This window comes from Primulina tabacum, chromosome 4 (assembly GCF_025594145.1).
Source record: "Primulina tabacum isolate GXHZ01 chromosome 4, ASM2559414v2, whole genome shotgun sequence".
Lineage (NCBI taxonomy): Eukaryota > Viridiplantae > Streptophyta > Magnoliopsida > Lamiales > Gesneriaceae > Primulina > Primulina tabacum.
Window position 1 is genome coordinate 3841099 of NC_134553.1, and position 23522 is coordinate 3864620.

The following is a 23522-nucleotide window of genomic DNA, read 5'->3' on the forward strand; positions in this document are numbered from 1 at the left end:
ATTATAAAGTCGAGTTTTTAAATTTCTTCAACTAACCAAAAAGGTTTTTATCATTTTAAAATGACTTCTTTATTTAACTTTTGCCGAGTATTTTCTTACATTTAAAAACAGTATCTACAAATCTTAATGGGAATTCATCATGTATGTTTTTTTCCTGAGAGGTTAGTTAGCCGACCACAAAATGTAACATTTCATACGTTGATAATATTCCAGTTTCCATTTTTTTTATTATACGAAGACGAATAAAAAGTACATGATCTCAAATAAATAAATAAAATCAAGGGAAAATTAAATTAAGAAACCCTAATTTCCATGTCTTGGCAAATAAGCCAAGAACATATATTTCATTTTTTATTTTAAAGAAATAATATATGAATGTTGAATTATAATGAAATAAAGTAATAAACTACAGTACGGCAACGACTAGAATTTTGTAGAAATTGAATGGTCCAATGATTCGGTGAACACCTACAAAGCAATTGAAAACTATCGTTTCTAGTTGGCACTGTACTGTACCATTAAAGAATTTTGGTTTTTTTTGGGGAAAAAAGTTATTAAAATATTCAATGATTTCTTAGAAAATATAGTGTAACTCTCTCCCAACAGCTTCGGGGTGGTAGGTAATGCACATGTCCACACGTATATGTAAACACACATATTTACCTTTGTGTATTTGACTGTCCATATCTAGGTTACTCATTCTGCCATAATTGAGTCATTTATAAATTCCACATTCCAAATGTTCATTGTTGGATACGAGGAAATGTGTTAGTTGTCCCAAGTTAGTTGGATAAAATACATGAGAATTGTAATATGAGCTTGAATAATCCTCTTTTAAGCTAGTTTTTGGGATTGTGTTAGGTTAAAATTCCAATCTTAACAAAATTGCAAGACATGCATATCAATACCGGGAAAAACAGAAAAATAAAATGGCCAAGATGATCGATTGGATTAGAACCCAGAATTTTCTTGTGTTATAATGGGTATGCATGCAGGGAACTTTAAGTTTTGATGGAGGCCAATAACGTAAATATCAGGAGTCATTTTCGCTGTGCTATTTCAGAGAATGAAATGATACTTCAATTTCATTTCCAAATAACGTACCATATTGTAATCTATACACTAGGAATCAAACAATATTACATTATTCATTAATATCACAAGCAGGTTTTCTTGCCCGATCGAAGATGGATTTTAAAAAGAAAAGCGATAGGAAAATTCATACTTAGGTTAAAAAACATTAGGAAATGGTTAACAAGGCATTTGCATGCTCTTGCACGACTTTCCAGGCCAGGATGACATGCCTGTTCTCGGTGAGGCTCGCCCCTACGGCGAAGCGCATCACATATTCCCCGCCAATCACCGCGTGTGTCATGTAAATCTTTCCAGATTCGTTAATGGATTCCAGCAACTTAGCATTGAAATTGTTGGCAGCTTCCTCCTTGCACACGCTGTGGTGCTGCGGCAGTATTGCACCGATTTCGATGGGCGAGATGCGGAAGCAGACGGTGGCGAAGTTCCGGGGTACCACCACTTCGAACCTCTTATCCATTCCTATCAAACCTTCGAAATTCTTTGCCATTTTTATGTGACTTCGAAGGAATTTCCTGAGATTTGACACGCCGTAGCTGCGGAGGACGAGCCACAGTTTCAGAGACCTGAAGCGCCGGCTGAGGGTGATTTGCCAATCTTTGTAATCAACCACCTGCTTCGTTTCGGAGGCTTTGTTTCTCAGATACTCTGGATACGTGGACAGGGCTTTTATCAGGGCGCTGGGGTCTTTCACCCACAGGCAGCAGCAGTCCAACGTTGTTAAGAACCATTTGTGTGCGTTGAAACTGAAAGAGTTGGCGTTTTCTACTCCGTTCAGAAAATGGCGGTACTCTGGGCAAATGCATGCGCTCCCGGCGTATGCTGCGTCCACGTGAACCCATATCCCGAACTCCTTCGCCACCTCGCACAGTGGCCCCAGCGTATCAACCGCCGTCGACGATGTTGTCCCAATGGTGGCGCACAGGAACAGAGGCACCAGCCCAGCTTCAATGTCGGATTCAACGGTCGCGCGGAATGCTTCTGCTGTCAGCCCGAATTCGGTGGTTTTTGTCGTAGCAACTGCCCGGAAATTATTGGGGTTGATGCCAGCTATCTGGGCTGCCTTCTGCAGAGCAGAGTGGGTCTGATCCGATCCATATACCACAAGCTTGTTGATATTCTCCCTCCCGATTTTCTTCAGCACTTGATCCCTGGCTCCGACCACCGTGCAGAGTATGGCCTCGCAGGTGGTTCCCTGCATAACGCCGCCACCCCCACCAGAAAACAGGAACTCCGATGGGAGATCAAGCATTTTCCCCATCCAATCCATGACAATGCTCTCAAGCTCGGTGGCAGCAGGAGATGACATCCAGTTGAACCCAACAATGTTGAATCCAGTGCTCAGCATTTCTCCAAGAAATCCAGCAATACTTCCGCTGGACGGGAAATATGCATAATAATTAGGACTCTGCCAATGTGTGATCCCGGGGACAATGTCTTTCTTCACGTCATCAAGGATCTCTTCAATAGGTTCCGGGTCGTTCGGAGCATCTTCTGGTAACCTCTTCCGGAGATAACCAGGCTCCACTTGGCTACGAACAGGATATTTCTCAACATTCTTGTAATAATCAGCAATGAAATCTATAACCATGTGACCTTGCCTTCTGAACTCCTCCGGGTCCATAGGCTTAATCGTTCCAGAGAATCCATTCTCGAGCTTTTGATTCTGAACACTCCCCATTTTTACTTGATTGTAAAATCTCTTCCTGGCTAATCGTTTTTTTTCCACTATGTATCACAAACAGGAAAGATGATTTTTAATGTACAGCTCTCTTTCTTTTTAATGTTTACGATTGGAAGACTAAGCTATATATATATATATATATATATATATATATATATACGTGCGTATGTAGTAAGAATGGACCTTCGGAGGTGGTAGATGGGGGAAGAAGTTTTCCTATATTTTTATTAGAGTTGGTAGGTGTTGGGCTGCAGGGTTTGGTTTCACACGGGTTCAACATAAACAGCCCCTCCCCCTCTCGGTAATGTTATATGTGTAATCAAGATCAGTCAAATAAAATTAGGCTTAAATTATGAAATTTTAACTATCTCAAAACCTTACATGTATACATACGTACGTCAATATTAGATTTTATTTTTGAGAAATTTAGTAAAATTTTGATCCATTGTATGAATTCTATATATCTAGTTGTTTCGAATAATTTACAAATAATAAACACATTGTATGTATCCAAAACAACAGTGCTGAATAATATATATATATATATATATATATATATATTCCCGTTCCTTTTCTTCTAGGTCGTTTTTTTCAACGTAAAATTATATTAAAACCCAACATGATTTCTGTGATTTTAACGATTGAAGTTTGCAGTTATTAATAATTGCCGATAAATCATCTATATATATATATATAAAAGCAGAGTTTTTGTCAAAAATAGTAATTTTCCGTCAAAATGTTATTTCTAAAAATAGAAAGATTTACATGAATATTGATACATGTGTACTGCAATAAATGATTCCTTCAATTATTGTTTGCATTGATTACATCAATTCATTTAATTCAATTTTGAATTCAATTAATTTTTAATTCAAATGTAATTTATGTATTATATGTTTTTTATTTTTTTTACTTAAATTAAAACTAAACTCTATTAAAAACATAAACTATATTAAAAATTTTGCATTGATTATATCAATCAATTTAATTAAAAAATGTATAAATAAATTTAAAATACACATGATTATAAGGTTCAGTATCACTCATGAGATAAATCATTCAAAAATAAATTTTTCTATTTTAAGTAATTTCATGGCCAAATTACTTGCTAAAAAAAATACAATATTTTATTAGTTTATTTAATTTTTCTAAAAATAAAATTGGTTGAGTGTAAAAGTTATCAATACAACAAGGTTTTCCAATGAACATTAATTTACCATTTAATAATCATAAATTTTTTTTATCTCAAATACATATTATTTCGAAATTACTTTAATTTGAAAAAATTAATGCGTTGTAGTTTTCTTCCAAAACTATATGTATATTATATATCTTGAATTGTCTTCTTAAAAATTCAAATAAGAGAGATCACAAAAAAAAAATTAAAAGAGATATATTCAAAAGAGTTTCAAATGAATATTAAATTACTCTCAATAAACATGTATATTACACCCAATAATCAGAAATGTTTTGACACTCAATGCATGCAATTCCATATTTCTATAATTTGAAAGAGTTAAAGTATGATATAATTTTGTCAAAAGCATACAATGTATGATTTTTGTCCATTGAAATGTCTTATTTGAATTTTAAATTATAAATAATGCAATATTGCATATTATATTAGAAGTCAATTTTACTCTATTTATCTTACTAAATTTATCTACTCCAAAATTAAATTCTGAAATTACTCATCTTTTCAGCACCATATATGAGTTGAATCCTTTCAAGATGTAATGTTCGTTTAAATTTAAATTTGTTCGTTGTTATGAACTACCTACATATGGAAACAACGAGAACAACGAGACATTAAGTTTGAAATATGTCTTCCATGATCGAAAAGTAAAAAATATTATTCATCTATTTGTACAAAATTTTAATTATTACGTATTATTAATGTGATAATTTTCTTCTATATTACAACGTTCACGGATGCATGATAATATAAAATTTCCCGTAATAGAAATGATTAAACCAATTATAAAGAAAGTAAGCATCTATTAGAAGACACATTATAAAAATTATTGATATTGTTTTGGAATACATAATAAATGTGAATTAAATAACTTTTCTGATTTATGGATAATTTATTTAGGATCACATGTTTCATTTTTCTTTCAGAATAATATGCTGTTGTGTATATTATGAAGAGATTTTGTAAATAAAATCAGAGCCAATTTGGATAATGATATTGATGAAACAATTATTGTTATCATTCAAGTGTGTCAAACACGTGTCATGTCACAAAATTGTTTGTGAATGTGGATTTAGACAAAATTACTGAATTTTTAAAAAAATTATTTCTCATTAATTTTATCGAATGTGATTTAAAAATATTTTTTATCACATGTTAAAAAATAATAATATATAACTTTTCGAAAATTAAAGAATTAAATATGTATTAAAGTTGGTGGCCGACATCAATACACTAAACACGATAAACATCATGTCATTGCTTTAGGCTAACACAATCTAAAATTTTGATATTTGAGAGTGATTATTAGCCAAAAAAATTAATCGACATGCGTTTTATTTAAGAATTTTTATATAATAAGCGAAAAAATAGTTTTTATTTTTATTTTTTATAATTATATTATTTTTTTCAATTTAAATATCTATTCATTTTTCACTAATTTTTAATTATACCATGCCGTGCATCGCACGGGTTAAATACTAGTTCCAATAATACGAAAGAAGACAAAGAAGCATATTGAGTCAACCACAGCATTTACTTCCTATATTTTTTTAAGAAAATAAAAATAAAAATTGATGCTTTAACATTCTTACTTTTTTTGAAAAAGATTTCCAGCCATCAAATTTATGTTCCTTAAATCGATCGATTCAAAAATCATGTTTTTCCCTTTTTAATCCAAAAAAATGCTCAAAAAATTTACAAATTACATCATTTAAAATTTAGCTCCCCTCGAACTAGGGTATGAAAAAAAGAGGTAGCTAAAAATAAATATTCATGAGATACGAGAAAACTAATTCGTGTTGCATCTTTGATTTTATTTATTTATTTATTTATTGTGACAAAAAATTTATAAATATTGTACGTACTTTCCATGCATTTCTCAAGCACCTACTGTTTAAAACGTGGCACCCGCTGTGGCTAAAATAATAATGACGTTGTTACCTGTTCGAGGTCAAACATTTTGAACAAATCAATGGCCAATCATCTTTTATATATATATATAATTTATAATATCAAAATATTATGAAAAAATTAATATAAAATTTTATGATATAATTGTTGTAAATATTGATTTATGATATATCTATTGTATTTTTAATATTATTTTATAAAAATATTCAAAAGATGAAATAATTGTCCACGTGTGTGGGACAGCTAACAATAATAATAATAAATTCTTAATAATATAATTTAGTTTTCTAGAATTGGGATCTTAAGAAGATTAACCCTAATTAATGATCATTATTTCTCTTGCAACTTATTATATAGAATAATGTTTCTCAACAAACAATTTACCCAAGATGCATGTGATAATTGCTATGCAGTTTGTTGGCATGTACATATATTCGATCCGATCTGCTGACAAAAAATACATACAATTTTTTTAAACTCTTCAAATTATTTGATTCACATTATCAAGAGCAAGCTGTTAATATTCAAGCGAATTCAACAATAAACTTTGACAAATAATTAATATATGATTTGAGTTGATAAAAAATGATTGATTTGTTTGTGTAAACAATGATGTTTTATTTTTTGTTTTCTTCCATAAACTTCACCTATAAATATTCATTTATTGTTCATTTCAAATTTATACCAAAACACAAAATCCTCTCATCTACAGTAACAAGTGTAGAAGTAAAATAGAGGATTTTAATGTGAAAGTTATTAAGAAGTATTTTATCTTTGGAAGGAATAAGATTAGTAGAGACAAAGTGGGTGTTAAAATCAAAATGTTTTGATTGAAATACTTTGTATTCTCGATTCTCTTGTCTTCTTTGTTATTAATAAAGAAGTGATCTCTTCGAGAAATTTAAAGTGGATGTGACCCAATTATGGAGTGAACCACTATAAATACTAGTGTTCATCTTATTCAATTGTTGATATTACTTGTGATGTTCCATTGCGATATTATCTCGTTTATTTCCCCGGATATCTCAACAACTGGTATCAATGCGAGATTCTCAATTACTATAGGAAGTCCTCGTATGCTATGTAGTTGCAGTTTAGTCTGAATTATCACGTCAGAAAAGGCTTTCTAGACAATATTAGAGAAATGGTTCTTTTGTATTCATGTCTTGACGATTAATTTGTTGGTAGCAGTCACAAAATATTGAGGTACACATAAACCAAATGATTAGCCTTATTTACTCTAATTATCAACTTTGAAAAATTAAGATGAAAGATCTTTTATTCGTCATCAAGATGTACCTACTGGTGTTCGATAAGTCTAAACCAGATGATAAATCAGATGTTGAATGAAACTTTGAGCACGAGCAAGTCTGTGGGTACATCTGGTAATTCGTCGATGACAACGTGTATAATCACATTTGTAACAAGACATATGCTCGTACACTTTGGACGAAGTTAGAGACATTGTATGCATCCAAAATTGGCAACAAAAATTGTTTTATGTTAGCAAACTTGTCCAGGTTCGATACAAAAAAAGAACTCTGGTCGCAGATCATCTGAACGAGATTCATGGAGCAGTTATCAAGTATGAGCATAAAACTTGATGACGAGGTGATAGCTCTGATTGTGTTAGCTTCATTACCAGATCCTTGGGAGATTTTGAATGTATCACTCATGAACACAATAGCAGGAGGAGTCGTGAGTATGAACTTCATCAAGTGTGATATATTGAATGAAAAGATGAGGCCGAGATATCAAGGAATCTCTACCTCAAATTCAGATGTTTTGGCTGCTGAGTCAAGGGAGAGAAGCAAGATCAAGAAAAACACAAATCAGATGCCAAGAAGAAGAAAGTCATCGGAGAGATATGCCAACATAAAGTGTTATCGCTATGGAGAAATTGGACATATTTAAAACTATTGTCGGCAACCGAAAAAAAACATGAAACCGACGATAAACAAACAAACGTTATTGACGAATTTAATTTTGTTCACGAGCTAGAGCAGGAGTACGTAAATTTTGCAATTCGAGTAACTAGTTGGATGATAGATAGTGGAGAAACAATCCACGTCACATCTGAAAGAGAATGTTTTACTTCCTATATACAAAAGGACTTTGGTGTGGTTAAGATGGGGAGTAACGATTTATCCAAAGTCGTGGGAAAGGGAGATGTGAGCTTGACTACCGTGGATGTCTCAACACTGATCCTGAAATATGTCAGACATGTGCCAGATATGCGCCTGAGTTTGATATTAGTCGAAAGACTTAATGAAGAACGTTTATGCTTAACCTTCTGAAACATGGTATGTAAGATTTCAATAGGATAACTTGTGACGGCAAAATGATTAAAGATGTCGAAATTGTATGTAATTCAGGAGAATCATTCTGAAGGTGTGAACTACTCATGGGAAGAAAACTCAACAGAGTTGAGTCACTGATGTCTTGGTCACATAAGTGAAAAGAATATTACATGTTTTGTGAGCAAGCAAGTTTTGTAAGATATAAAGCATCTGCATATTAAATAATGTACTAGCTACTTAGCAGGAAAACAAAACATGATATCATTCAAAAGTTCACTTCCTAGGAGAGCCAATAAAACTATAGATATGGTGCACACAGATCTATGTGGTGTGATGTCATTGTCGCTCGGAGAGCAAGGTACTGGGCAACTTTTATCGATGACCATTCTCTCAAATTTTGAGTGTGGACACTCAAAACCAAGGAAGAAGTAGCGGAAACATTCAACAATTTTCTAAAATTTGTTGAACAACAAACAAGCATAAAACTCAAATGTATATATATAGATTCATATGCATGCACACATAGGAAGGTATCATCATCATCATGATTGCTTAACCAACACACCACCTCCTTTCTTGCCCAACCGTTGATTGGAAGATGTCCAACATGGATTGGAATAAAGGCTTGCTTCTTGCCTATAAAATAAAGTCATTCACTTGAATAATTTCAAGAGTTTCTTAACATAAATTTCGAGCTTTAGGGGCTGATCTAGAGTAAGGTTAGAGTGGTGTGAGAATAAGGCTTTTAATTAATTGAAAAAAGAGGGAAAAAATCATTTATATACCTCAAACCTCCAAAAATTCTAGAAAAATTCCACAACACTCTCTACTTACCCAAAAAGCTATAAAAAAGGAGGTGTCAAAAAATCAGTAGCCGATTCTTCGGTAAAATTCAGAAACCACCGCTGCCCAAGAAGAAAATAATGCCGGAAAACTCACTTTTAGGTACTGTTTTCACTCCCATTTTTCGTACCTCTGCTGATCGTATTATACCTTAGTCTAAGCATGAAAGTTGTTCATTATATGTCATACTTCTCACTCATATCTTTGGTTTCCCGGAATCGGCCTCGGAAATAATGTTTTCCAACATTCAAAGTAGGGGTGTGAGTTTTACTAGTTATTTCATTTTTGGCATGTTTCTGCTGTGAATTTGAGAAAACTTATAACATAAGAATTGTAGGAAATTGTATTTTACGTATGCTGGAAAAATTTGGGCCGCATGTGCGGGCCAAACACCAGCCACCTGTCGTCGGAACAGTACACGCGCCGGTGAAAAACAAAAATTTGATTTTTTTGAACCTTGTTCTATATTTATCTAGGCTACTGTGCAAGTTTCGTGAATTTTGGATGAGTATTTCATTTACTATAAAATTTTAAATGTTAATACTATGATTTTATGATATAATATGATATTTGTATGATCATTTGAATCTTTTTATACATATTTCTAATCTTCAATACTTTAAAAATATATAACTGAAAGTACCTATGAAATTTTATAATTTTTAAACTTATAAGTTATTTATTATAATTTTATGAGTGATATCATCGTTATATATATAAATAAAATATAAAATAAATAAATAAAAATTATTATTATTATTACTATGTTATTTTTGGAACAATATTTTTGTAAATTATTATGAATATTTAAAGTACATACACTTACTAAGACATAAGACGAATACAAAGATTTTATATATACCTTTTACTATGGTATTTTTCGTCACCTAATAATCTATAAATTTATGGTCTAATACTCGTTATTTTGGTAATTTTAGGGATAGTCTATATTAAAATAAATTAGGAAGTGTTATACTATATTGATGTTAATCACCTTGGTTGATAGGATTGGCTTGAATTTTGGATTCTCACACTCATCTATAGTAAGTCACTAAGGTGAGTAATTTATTTTTATCATTCTTCCTATAATCTTGGCATTTGGGCTGAAAATTATGATATGATATTTTCTTAAATGACATTCGCCATGTTTTATGGATTTCTTGTGCCCGTGCATAATTATTGTATCTCTTAATCTCTTTGATGCATCACTTCGATGACCACCCCTTCTATCATAATAAATCCTCAATCAGTTAATCATGTCGATATCCTTCTTACCGATCAAATCTGTCATCCTAATCGCATCGTATTTGAAAATTTTATTCTACTTAATTTACTCAGTACTGTTATTACGTAATAAGAATGTTTCAGTGAAAAATTCTCATTGTAATATCATCACACTAAGTGTGATTCTTATCGAGCTTTCACCAAATAAGGTTTTTGTTAATCATCGAATGAATGAACGAATGATAAAATGATTGACCAAGAGAGAGCCCTGGACAATAGACTTTGGTTTTGAAATTGGGTCCATGAACAAAGTGACCTTGGTCCGAGTATATTAGTTCACTTGGCTCATTATTCTTTGATAACCATATTTTTTTCTTGCGTATTCATATAACCGAATGCTAATCATATTGTCTATTATATCATTCAGTTAAATTTAACATCATATTTATGATTATTTAATTCTTGCTAAATCCTTAAAGACTTAACCTTTCTATTTTCTTTATCTATTGTAATTTTCAGAGACAAGTATGCAAGAATTGGATAAAGAAGGACATGTTGGTGAATGATCTAGCAGTGATTGTTTAAAATATTTATAATAAATCGTTGTCTTTTTAATCTTATGTTTTATTTTGGTCTTGTAAAAACTTCATCGTAATTTAATAGCACTTTATTCGGTTTGCTCCAGTTAATAAAGTTTAGAAGTTTTTTTTACTGCCTGCAATACTTCAAATTAGCATTTCTGCACGATATGCTATTAGGTATGGTGGCATATCTCGAGGGCTAAGTGGTGAGTTGGGTGCCACAACAATGTTGTATCTTCAAACATGCGAATTAAACTTCATCCCATGTAGAACAGGTACAGCCGAACAATAATAACACAGTATCCGTGTTACATTAACATATTCTATGGTCCAACAGTAGCTGCTTCGCAATAACTCTAACGAATGTAATCCAATTATCACAAGTGAAGAAAGCTTATCAGAAAGCGCGTTCGAGCCTGCACCCTGATAAGCTACAGCAGAGGGATGCTACACTTGCTCAAAAATACATTGCAGAAAAAGCGTATTCCATTCTTCAGGTCAGTTTAACGATTTTATAACCACGCCAGTTGATTACGCGTGAATCACAGAGAGGTGGCGGCATATCGAACACTCTTAAAAAGATTCAAAAAACTTATTCTCCTATGCTCTGCATGAATGTAGGATGCTTGGGCTGCATTTATCTCGCTACAAGTCTGCTAGCCACAGTTGAATGTGGAAGGATTATATGCATGTCATAGAGGACCATCAAGAAGATCACAAGTTTAGTCTGGACTACATCATATGATTGTGTCAACTAGCAGGAATCACTACGAATAACAGAGCAAACTCACCAGAAAATGAGCATTAATTCTCTCTCAAAAAAGGCAACAATGCTTTTTTTATTCTGCATTATAGTAATATTAATATAGTAATATCGAGTCCAACCAAGATGAGTTCGCCCCTGTATTTTTCGTTATGTATCAAAGTAATCATTTTACTGTGGTTATGGCACCAAATCAAACAACCGTCGGTCTTTTATGTGGAAATCCTGAGCTCACATTTCGTCATTCCAATTAAAAAATCAACTAGGACTCTAGGAGGGAGGTTAAAATATTAACTGGAAACCTCCGATATCCAAGAAAACAAACTAATAAATGAGAACTTTCATCAACTAATACGAGCGATATCCTTTTTTAAGTTAACAAGTGTACAACTTATGATTCCTGGAATGATAAACAAATTATTGGATGTTGTAACGCAAGAACATGGTGTGAATATTACAAGGCACAATGCTTATTGAAAAAAGCATGATATATAAAAAAATTGATGAAAATAATGATGGATGTAATACTTTGGAATCATGTCCACTTTACGTACTACAGGACTACTTGTAGATGAAATTTAATTTAATCCCGAGTTACAGTGCCTTATTTTGTTCGCGTGATGACTCGGTGTGTTAATTCTACAAGTGCCCTCCTTGATTTTTGAACATCCTTATCATCATTCTCAGGGAGGGAATCAATTGCAGCTGAGGCAAGGTTAGCAGTGCTTTGCTGCTAGCTCTCTAGTCCTCTCAATGCCATTACTCTTTCCAAGGTACTCTAGAGCCTGTAGTGTGAAATAAGATTTGATATTCAATCACTTCAGTTTCTCTATAAATGCATGTTTCAGAAATATAAATTCATAAAATAAACTCATTATTAGAGCTAGAATAATGCTGACTGAAGTGATCACAAGGTTGAGTCAACAAAAAACTAACACGATCCACATTTGCAGAATTGTCGAATCCCCGATCAACAATGGCCCGAAGCTCGGGAAACTCCTCCATAGCAAATAAGATTGGAGCAGTAATAATACCCTGAAATAATTTATAATCTTAAGAGTGTTACTGCAACCACTACACTAGATAGTAGGTTGCTAAACATAGATCAAATTGAAGACAACAGTTGCAAGTACACAAATAACACAGGAACTGCAGTTCAAAGATTTGGATTACCGGAAAAGTACTTTTAAGTTGTAAAATTATTTCATCATATCACAAGTGGGTATTCATTGATAGATGTCCGGGAGGCAGGATTTAGTAGAGACATTCATTACGTGGTCAACCTTTCTCAGAAATAATAGAAAATGAGCAATTACAGCTCTCTCACAAGGTAAGTGCGTGGACAAACATAGGGTTAAACAGAAAATGTAAGCACATGCTAACAAACATACAACATACACCGGCAATTCTTCAACAAGATTCATAGAAAACCCAGCATCAATGTGTTAACTTTCAACGTTTAAGATTTCAATATAACAAGTCAAAAATAGTTGGAAGAATACATGACGAATGTCAGACAAAGAGCCTTTCCCAAGAGAACTTGATGTGCCAGTGAAGTCAAGTACGTCATCTATTAATTGAAACGCCAGCCCCTGTAAAGATGGATGCAAAATTTGAACAATAGCTGCTAAGTGAAAATAATAAATAAATGTGAAGACAATAAGCATTTCATAAGATCGACAAACAGCATATCGTTAACTTTAAAAACAAATGTCAGATAATACATGTTACAACTGATTTTTAGGTCAACCTCAACAGAATTCACCCACATTCTTCATTGATAAGCTGATATACAATTGGGAATGTCATCGATGCAAGTAATTATTGAAACCATCACTAATGTCGCTGATAAACTGATGCACATAACCACCATATGGGGGTTTAAGAGATACCAGAACTTGAAATGTACTTAACTAAACTGGCTAATGTAAAGAACAAGTCAAGTCAGGACATGAATGGCATATGAATTTAAAACTCCAACCTCCTTATATCTTCCATCAAGAGAATGACAAACTTCAGCCTAAATGCGACAAAGAACGTATAATCTAATCAAATGCAAAACAATAGAAGTAGGAGAGAAAGTATATAGACCAGATTTTTTCCATAGTCGTACGCCAACATTGAAACTTCAGCTGTCTGGCCAGCAAGAAGGGCAATGGCCTTGCAGCTATTTGAGATCAATGAGGCAGTTTTATAGTATGTCTTCTGCATATAATATTCCATGCTGCAAAGACAAATAGGGACGTGATTTTGGCATGAAGAGAGAGGCCCCAACTGAAAAGCAAGGGATCCTTAAAATAGAACTGCTCACAATTATTATATAACTAAATTATAAATATCAAGTTCTTTCTCTGAAAGTTTTCAAATAACAGACCCTGACATGCAAATGCAGCATGCCTTTTCTGTGGCACATTCAGAAGCTCCAAAGCTATGCCTATAAACCAAAAATTGAGCATTGTACCTGCATCGCTGATCAGAACTAGTCGTCATTTGCATTGTCTCACCAGTAACAAGATGCTCAACTACAGTAGCCAAGAGTGATACAACCTGTAAAAACAGCAAAGCAGGAAACATATTATCAAATAAAAAAATGACAGCTCACATCAGCAGAAAAACAAGCAGAGAGCTACAGCTAATTATTGACCAATAAAATATCAAGTGTTAGAGGCAGATTGAGCAACAAACTTCAACATTTAGCTACAATTGTAGCGATTATTGTTTATTCCTTATATATATCCATATGAGTAACGGATGACCATTTATATTCTTTCTTTGTTCAACTAATGCACATGCAGCAATGAAACAGTAGAATGAAAAAACACATGGACCACCTAAAAATTAAGGAAAGGAAATGTGAAGGAACAATGTGTACCTCGGTGTTCTTTAAAGAAGCAAGTGCCACGCAAGCTCTAGAAAGCAGGAAATCTCCAGCGAGTACAGCTAACTGCAATTTCATGGAGAACACTACTCAGATATATACACTTAAAAACGTAACTAAAGTCGACTAAGCTCTGCAAGTTACTAGTTCTCATTTACTCAATTAGTTGACAGCCAGTATCATTTTTGTCAAATGATCATTGTGATTAAGAATCAGCATGATTCAACCACTTTCTTTCTGTCTCTAATCTGAAAACTGAACCAAGAACATTTTTTCATTTTTAAAAAAGAATTCCAAGTCACCTAGAATCCTAATTAATCTTGTATACAATCCTTGTAAGCATTTTTTATTTTCAAAGAGAATACTTTTTAGAAGACTAGTGTCTCCCGAAAAACTAAATCATAATGCGCATATCTTGTTGTTAGTTGATACACCCCTCTCCTGAAATACCAGGGTTCACCATAGACAGAAAAAACGGATACAAAATAGATGAAAGACCTGTTTTCTTTGGAAAACATCAGTTTATAGGAATACCTGTGTCTACTAATGTAAGATCTAGAAATTCAAATGATGTAACCTGACTGTATGCAAATTTGGGGTATTAGAAAAATGCTTATTTAATTATTTTAAATGCGTTAAATGCATGGTTATGACACGATTATACGTTTGTATTGCATGATTTACTAGGTTGCATATAATAGGGTTTTTAGCGGTATTCAATGCTCGAACTAGAAACGGAGAGCTGTCACAATTTAAGGAAAATGTTTTTCATAAATAATTATTTTTAATTATTTAATATATAGTGTATTTAATATGTAATTTTCGAAAAATAGGTATTTTATGATATTTTTACACTTTGAGTTATATTTTAAACCGGTAGTCGATTTTTGGCAAAATTGAGGATTTTTTGAGAGCTCGGGTAATATTTTTGAAAAAAGTATCAAAAAAAAATATTTTATGTGCACGCTAATGGGCCTAATGGGCCTGTTTAAGTAGAATTTTGGGCCAAAGTTCACAACCATGCACGTCCGCGTGCACAGGGGCTGTGGTCCATGGTTAGATCAGCCCAGGAGGGTTTAGTCAAGTCCTAGGCGTGGCTGGTTCGAGGTTGGTCCAGTGTACTTTGGACTAGGGTCGAATTATGGGCTTGGCTTGGAGTCGGGGCTTTCAGTCCATAGGTGCATAAAATTCCAGCGGCTTACAGGGGGTTTTCGAGGGTCTCATATGGTCTGGACATGGTAGTTTTAGGTATAGTTAGGTGTCATTAAGTTATGGTTGAAGTTTGGGAAAGTTTGGATGAGTTTTGGGTTGATTCGGGTTAAAACCGGGACTCCGGTCTAAGTTTTAAAACAAATTATGGAACTTGATTAACATGATTAAATTTTTGCCTAAGAAATGATTATAAGAGTGTTTTACGGTGTTTTAATAAGTTTGGATGAACTCGGTCGAAATTTTACAGTCCAGAGGTAAAATGGTCAAATTAAGGATTCAGAGGCAGAATGATCATTTTACACGCAAGTCAAGTTAGCAGTCATGACAGTGCCTAGATAACTGAAAATGTATGTTTAAAAGGTTTGTTTTGAAATGAATATGGAATTTTTACGAACAATGCTGAAAATACGTTATATGCTTGTTTTCAAGAAAATGTATGTATATGCATGAAATTTTACAAATGATGAATATAATGACATGTTTGAATGAGGTGATTTGGTTGTGACTAATACGAACACGAACACGAAACATGTAAGGTCAATGCTCAATTGACGGGTGAGAGTATCGTGATGTCCCCCACTGCCTGGTACCATGGTTATACATAGATTGATCCATCGACCAACAGCTGACTATGAAAGTCACAACTAATGATCTAATTCAATAAAGGAAAATGTATCAGTTTACGATGACATGATATGAATATGTTTATACTTTATGTTTATGTTTAGGCTTTGGAGATCATGAAAGTTATTATAATTACAGTATTTTTCACTGTTGCATGATCTGTATATGATGAAATTTGTTATCACGGTTCAGGTGTATTGAGTCTTTACACTCATTAGGTGTGATTGATGCAGGTGATCATATTGATGAGGAGACTGGAGGTGCTGAGGACTGAGTAGACTGAGCTGAGGGTGCACAGAAAACCCGAGAACCTTGTATTTTTCCGCATTACATGATTGTAGGAGGACATGTCTAAACAATTTTAAAAGGTTGATGATTTTACTTTGTTGAGGGTTTTTGGCAAATTTTATTATGCTTGGTATTTTACGTTTAACAGTAAACGTTATTACACTTTCAAGGTTTTGAATTGCAGTTATTTTATTCAGTAGTTGGATTGTTTTATAAAATGCATGGTTCGAATTTTATACGTATTTTTCTGTATACATATTCGGCCGAAACTTAGTAATTAAAAAAATAATAATAAAATAAAAAAGTTCAATAGTTTAGTAGTAGACGTTTCAACTAAATTATAAGCAATGAGACCAATGAGGGACCCACACTCAATATCTCCCATCAATTCTTTGTGACTACCCAGTCCAAAGCAGTGGCTAGGTCTCAATATAAATTTGTAATTACCAAAATTAATGCGTGAAAGAGAGATGTGAGAGCACACTAATAAATACATTAAAAATTAAAATTAGAAATCATTTATCGCAAAGATGTCGAAACAAAAATAATGCAAAAAATTATCGCCGCCTTAGTAAAAGTGAGAAGACCGTCATCAAGTTATACAACTGATATTGCAAGCATCAATTTCCAGTTTTTAAGCCAATTTTCTTCTCTTTCAAATTTTTAAGAGGTTCACCCATAAATTTTTCCAGTGGGTGGAGACAAGAGCAAAAATTAACCAAATTTGTAGGTACCTTATTACCCATTACAAAATTCAATGAACCGATTCCACGCCTTGTGTCAGCATCATCCAACACGTCATCATGGAGGAGGCTGGCAACCTAAAAATTTAATAACGGAAGTATAAGATAGAGATGAAATAATGTCGATGAAAGCTACAAACAAAGTAATTACACAAAACTACGCATTCAATACTCCTAAGTTTTTATATTTGAGACATCACGTAATCTATGACAAGAATTCACACAACAACTAAAATGAGGACAACTTCATATATAATACCCTTTGAAGAATCAAGAAAAAGTTCTTATCCTGGAAAAAACTCAAGATTATTCAAATCAAAATAAAGGATCTAACAGATATTCATCTTGTTATGTCATTCTCATTCAGAAAAGGAGCCAAACAGAAATCTTAAATATGTACAGACTCGAAAGGAAGTGAAAGAACGTGACATGAGTACCAGAATATAATGTTTCAATCTGAAGAACTCAAAGAAAACTAGCCACTCTTTCCAATACAACACCAAGTCCTCCATTCTGCGTCATATTCTTCTATTAAAACCACAGATAGAACAGATCTACACTTCACAGACAGAACAGATCTACACTTCATGAGGTCAAGCATCAGATGAATGAAACCTGGGTAAATTGTTGGTTATCTTAAAATAAAGTGAAACTAAAGTATATCAATTGAAAATTCTAGGCTCTATCACTGGTCCAACTAAACTCTGCATGTCATGACTAACCAAGTTCATCAGGAATGTTTGAAAAAATTGGACACGTGACCATTATCTGCTTTGGGCCCAAGGGATGCATAGGAAGGTAAAAACTCTGGTTATTAGCTCTTAGGGAGAAAAAAATCACTGACATGGATCATCTCTGTGATCTCAGCGATGCATCGGTGTCTTGAACGCAATTCCATGGACAAAGTATCACCAGCAGAATCAGGAACTGGTCTCGGCATTGGAACATTTAAAGCTGTCGCCATCAACAACAGAACCTACATTGTGTACTAGTCAGGTAAATAATACTAAAATGCGGACAAAAACACCTTCTGTCATAATGCATTACATTCAAATCAACCACACATTATCAAGAGAATAAAAACATTACACGATGGCAAAATTCACATTTTTTTCATCTATGTAATACAGTACAGTACAAATAAATATAATTACAGGAATGGAATAAGCAACATTTAATGATGCAGACATAGAAATAGAATATGAAGCATTTACATTCTCTAGCGACCATATTTAAGTACAAAAAAGATAGCAAATTTTATGTATGCAGATTACATTTGGTCAGCACTCAGTATGAATATTAAAGAAGTGAAAAAAAAAAAGAGTTTTAGCATTTAATAGATCTATAGCTACTGTAAATTGGTACAAGATGCTGAATTCATTAATTTGGTTGTGAAGATTGATGCCATAGCACTGGAAACAGGCTCTTCTTTTCATTTTCCCGTAGTAATTTCAATATGCCATCGATATTTCAAAATGGCAATCTCGTAAAATTTTGGGGGCCGGACGAGCACTGAACTGGCTCCCGCTATTGAGGACTGCCTATTGACTCCATGTTTTTGATTAAATTTCCTTCTCATCGTCGATTAGTTTTTACAGCACGCATCATTTTTTTCACCTGATTCGACATTGCACTAAAGAACGTGATTGTGTCATTACAAAATACCAACAATGACTTGAGCGCTATGGCTATCACAAAAAGGAATTATTGATCTTTTTCCTTCGACTCCTGTTTTGAAAAAATACTCTAACAATGACTTGAGCGCTATGGCTATCACAAAAAGGAATGATTGGAGGCGAGAAACTTACTGTGGGTCGAAATCTTTTTCCTTCGACTCCCATTTTGAAAAAATATTCCGCAGCAGAGGCAAGCTTGGGGACCTAAACGATTAAAGAAGTGCAACCTCTCCGTCATTATAATCAATCTGTCAGCTGACAAATTATAGAAGTAGATGTCAATACCTTTGCAATTACCATGGACCTCAAGCTATTTGCCAGAATGGACAGTTCATCAGCAACAAGAGAAAATGGATCTAATTGCTCCTGAGATAGAAATTAAGAGAGAAGTATTAATACTTTCTACATAAATCTCACCAACGGAGTAAATATAACAGGAAAAGAAACCAAATATGAGGAAGAACACTTCATTAGAATTTATGTTATGTGCGCAATTAAAACAGATTGGTTTGTCAATAAGCCGCGAGAAGATGATTATTTCACTAACCTCGACAACATGGGTTTCCTGAAGTTGAGATTGTTGCCCAATACTATTTATGGCACTTGAAACCCAAGAATAAATAACTCTGCAACCCAAAACCTACTAATCACCAGCAACATTAAAAAGCACAGTACAAAATATTTAGAAATTTTTTTAATATGCCAAACAACAGTTACTAAGTGACACAATCAAGATGATCAACTGTTACAACAAAAGCTCTTACAAAATAATGAAACACGGTGAAACATAAACAAAACATAATATTGGTATGATCGCCAAGATAACTGGGTAAAACTACTGCAAGTAAAAGATATCAACAACCTGAGCGAAAATGCTACAACCCACACTACAAGAACAATGTCCGAGGCTCAAGCACCTACTCAGATACACACGAATCATCTCAAGAGTGCAATGAATTTGGATAAAGCACCATTCTCTAGGTATTTGGATAGTCAGTACCCAAAATCCAGCAAAAATTCAAAAATTGCCAACTGACGTCCACTTGTTCGACGGAATTTCCAAAAGAAAATTCTCGCATCATTAAGTTAACCCACAATCAGAAGTTACAAAAAGAAATTTCACGGGCATTGCAACTTATTTCCTCCAAATAAATATATTCAGGTAGAAAGATCAATGTCAAAACATAACACTCCATTGCATCTATATTCACAGATTGAACTGTAACAGCAATAGCAACTTCCTTCATTCTCCCTAATAAGACCATTACAAACTGTGACATCAAGTTACTAAACTCCACATGGGCGAGTATAATACCTCTCGGGAATAATGATCATGAGAGCGAAACTGAGTGCAGGGCTGAAGCAATTGACGCTGGCCATTGCCAAGTAAAGAAGAGCATGCCCATCGATACCTGTTGCAACCCGTCCTCGTAACCCGGGTCAGCCCCCTTACAAATAACATCCTCAACGGGGAAAAAGTTGTTAATTTATTGGATTGAAAAGGGTAGAAACGAAGAAATATTAGTTGCCAATGGTGCCGATGAAGGATATACTAGTAAACAGAAATTGGACTTGGACTCAGCTCCGCGGCCGCCGTCAAGTGCGTATTTGCTAGCATTTTTCAGAGAATATGCAACACGCTGCGTGATGGAATCTGCGGCCTTGTGAAACAAACGAGACAGCCATCAAATTGGACCGATAATGGGCTTATTTTGCCACAAAATTCCGCTTGTCCAGCTATTTAATTGGTCAATGTTTTTTAACTTGGGCCCAAATTTATTTGGGCTTCTGGGACCCACATGTTAATTCTGGCCAGGACACTCGGAGGATTTTGATTAATTATGATATTGTGCATTTTTCAAAAAGAAGCAAATTATAAACACAATATTTAATACCATAAGATGACTGCAAATCAATACGCTATGGTCACAATAATTATTACAACCAGCTATTGTGAGAAAACAATTTATACGATTGGATCCCAAAAACCTATAGGATATATAAAAGAGAATTTATACGCTATATCATCATCCCAATTGATTTGCAAAACTGGATAGAGAGATGATTACATAGTAAAAATTAAGCCCATTGAACTAAATAATAGAAGAAGAATCGTCAAGAAAAAAAAATGCTTGTTCATTCACTCCCTTACCTCATCAGCATTCAATTGAAACTGAACTACTCATCAGTAGCCTCTAATATCAATGGCACTGCGCGTGTGGTTAAATGGCATTAATTCTTGTGTGTTTGAAAAGGTAAATCCAAGAAGAAATATATAGATACATCAAGAACATTTAAATGCCACAATGTAAATGTAAATTAGCTTCTGGAAAGCTTGAACACAACTTCACACAATTCAAAAAGGAATTCGCCATGAGGCATATATAAGTTCTGACTTCAAATTACGCGAAAGCTGGATGTGAGTTAGGGTGAATCCTCACAAATCTGACTACTCCTTAGTGCCTCATCTTCATTTTATCCACATGCCTAGAATTGTGATCGTCTGGAGGCTGAAAGAAGGAAAATAAACATAATTACAATCATGGCTTGACAGACACCAATCGACTTGAGTAATGATGTGAATCACAAATGAGGCTACAGCAGCAGTAAACCTTATTCTTAAAACCTCCACGACAAGTCCAAACCAAACTACAAGCCACGACCTAAATTTTGCTGGCAATTTTCACCGCTAGGTTTATTTTACGCGCTTTAGATACAAGCAAAACAATAATGACGGGCAAGTCAGGTGATATCTATCACAAGTTGAATAAATAGATTAGATCAAATATCGAATAACTTTTTACGCATAAAGCTTGCACCCATCCAAGCTTCAGGTGATAGGGGCACTATAGAGCAAGCAATGCACAAGTTCAGTTGCGACTTAACCTAAGAAAGACACTTCTTAACTGAAAGCTGAAACAAAGATCCGTTGACCAATACAATTATAACTTGATAGTTCAAAATATTAAATTACTCCTGTTTACCCAAATGTTACGATCATTTTGATCTCCGAATTTAGACTCAATTATTTCATATTGGACCCAAAAACCAGTTGAATTTCATGATTCATAAACCCATAAGCCTAGAAGGTACAATAAAACAAAGACCATGCATAGATTATCCACCAGAATAATGTTACAAGTTGGATTAACACGGTGATAATGCAGTGTAACTCCGGTCTTCCAAATCCACAACATCTAGCATCAACGTCGAAATTGTGAAATAAAATATAATTCAACAACATTGAGACTCACATTTGATAGACGATCCAGCAAGGCAAGTGAGCCTGGACTTGGTATTGGCCTCAGATACAGGAATTGGCTTCCCTTTATGAATCATCCGCACATCCCATATGCGTATAACTCCATCTGATGATGCAGACGCCACTATAACCGGATCATCCTCTCCAGAACCATCACAACTCTTTGATAACATAACAATTCCTTTCACACGAGCCGTGTGGGCATCATCGATGCTGTAAGACACTTTTCCACTGCATGTATCCCATGCCTTTATACTCCTATCTTCTCCACCCGTAAACAATATCCCTTTCTGATAAAAGAAAAGAAAACAAAATCAATCACCACGGAATAAAAGACAATTATCAAACGTACAACCAAAAAATACAATTATGATATGGAATTTGAACAAGGAAAATAGATTGCACAAATATAACTACCATAAATATCTAAAAAAATTTGCAACTCATTCCTTCCCTTTCTTTCGGTATACTAAATATTTGCCATAGTTTTAATATCAATATCATACTCATTCATCATATCATATGTATGCCATCTTTTTAACTTTCCTCAGCTAAAACTAAATCATAAACAAGGTAAAAGTGAGAGATAGAACATACGGAGCCAGGGGCAGCACAGAGGACTTTCTTTCCATTATCCAACTCAAAAACTAATTTTGCATCCTCAGATTCGTGGATCGTGATTTTCTCATCGACCACCATGAAGAACTTGTCTCCAGTCCCATCAAATTGTACGATTGAGGACTCTTTGTTCAGCCTGGAGTAAAAGCTCCGCCTCCCTCGAACCAAATTGATCATGGCCAAGCAATCGTCATGGCCTACCGTCAATGCCAACTTCCCCGAGGGGTGGATGGAAAGAGAATTGACACCCTTCTTGTGTGCTTTGACGGTTTTGAGGTGGACAAAGGGATCGGCATCGTAGATGGAGACACAGCCTTGGGCATCTGCGGAGACGAGATTCCTGGGGAATGAGAGGGAAGGAGGGGTGTAGAAGGCAAGGGAGGAGACAGCGGAGGATTGGTGAAGGGAACCCATCTCGGAGGACGTGGATAGGTCGAAGATTTTGATCGTATCATCGTTGCCGCCAGAGACAGCGGCGGAGCCCGAAACGGCGACGCACTTGATGGTGGAGAGGTGGGATGGGAAGGAGAAGAGTGGGGTTAGGGTTAAGGCGGGGGACTTGACGCTGTAGCCCCATACTGAAACGCTCGTATGATCCCGCCACCAAACTCATCCTTCAACCTTTGCT

General features: G+C 34.4%; 2 protein-coding genes and 1 pseudogene across 2 annotated transcripts; all 3 read right to left on the reverse strand.

Moving 5' to 3' along the window:
- Nucleotides 1-1057: 1057 nt before the first annotated feature.
- LOC142542545 (tyrosine decarboxylase-like) lies at nt 1058-2881 on the reverse strand. Its single transcript, XM_075649230.1, has one exon. The coding sequence runs from the start codon at nt 2771-2773 to the stop codon at nt 1241-1243; it is 1533 nt and encodes a 510-aa protein (XP_075505345.1). The 5' UTR covers nt 2774-2881; the 3' UTR covers nt 1058-1240.
- A 9037-nt stretch (nt 2882-11918) lies between these two features.
- LOC142542546 (solanesyl diphosphate synthase 3, chloroplastic/mitochondrial-like) lies at nt 11919-20678 on the reverse strand (annotated as a pseudogene).
- A 553-nt stretch (nt 20679-21231) lies between these two features.
- LOC142542547 (uncharacterized) lies at nt 21232-23522 on the reverse strand. The gene is given in 4 exon segments (XM_075649231.1): nt 21232-21524; nt 22269-22566; nt 22874-23473; nt 23475-23522. Coding segments are annotated over 4 exon segments (954 nt in total). The 5' UTR covers nt 23508-23522; the 3' UTR covers nt 21232-21501.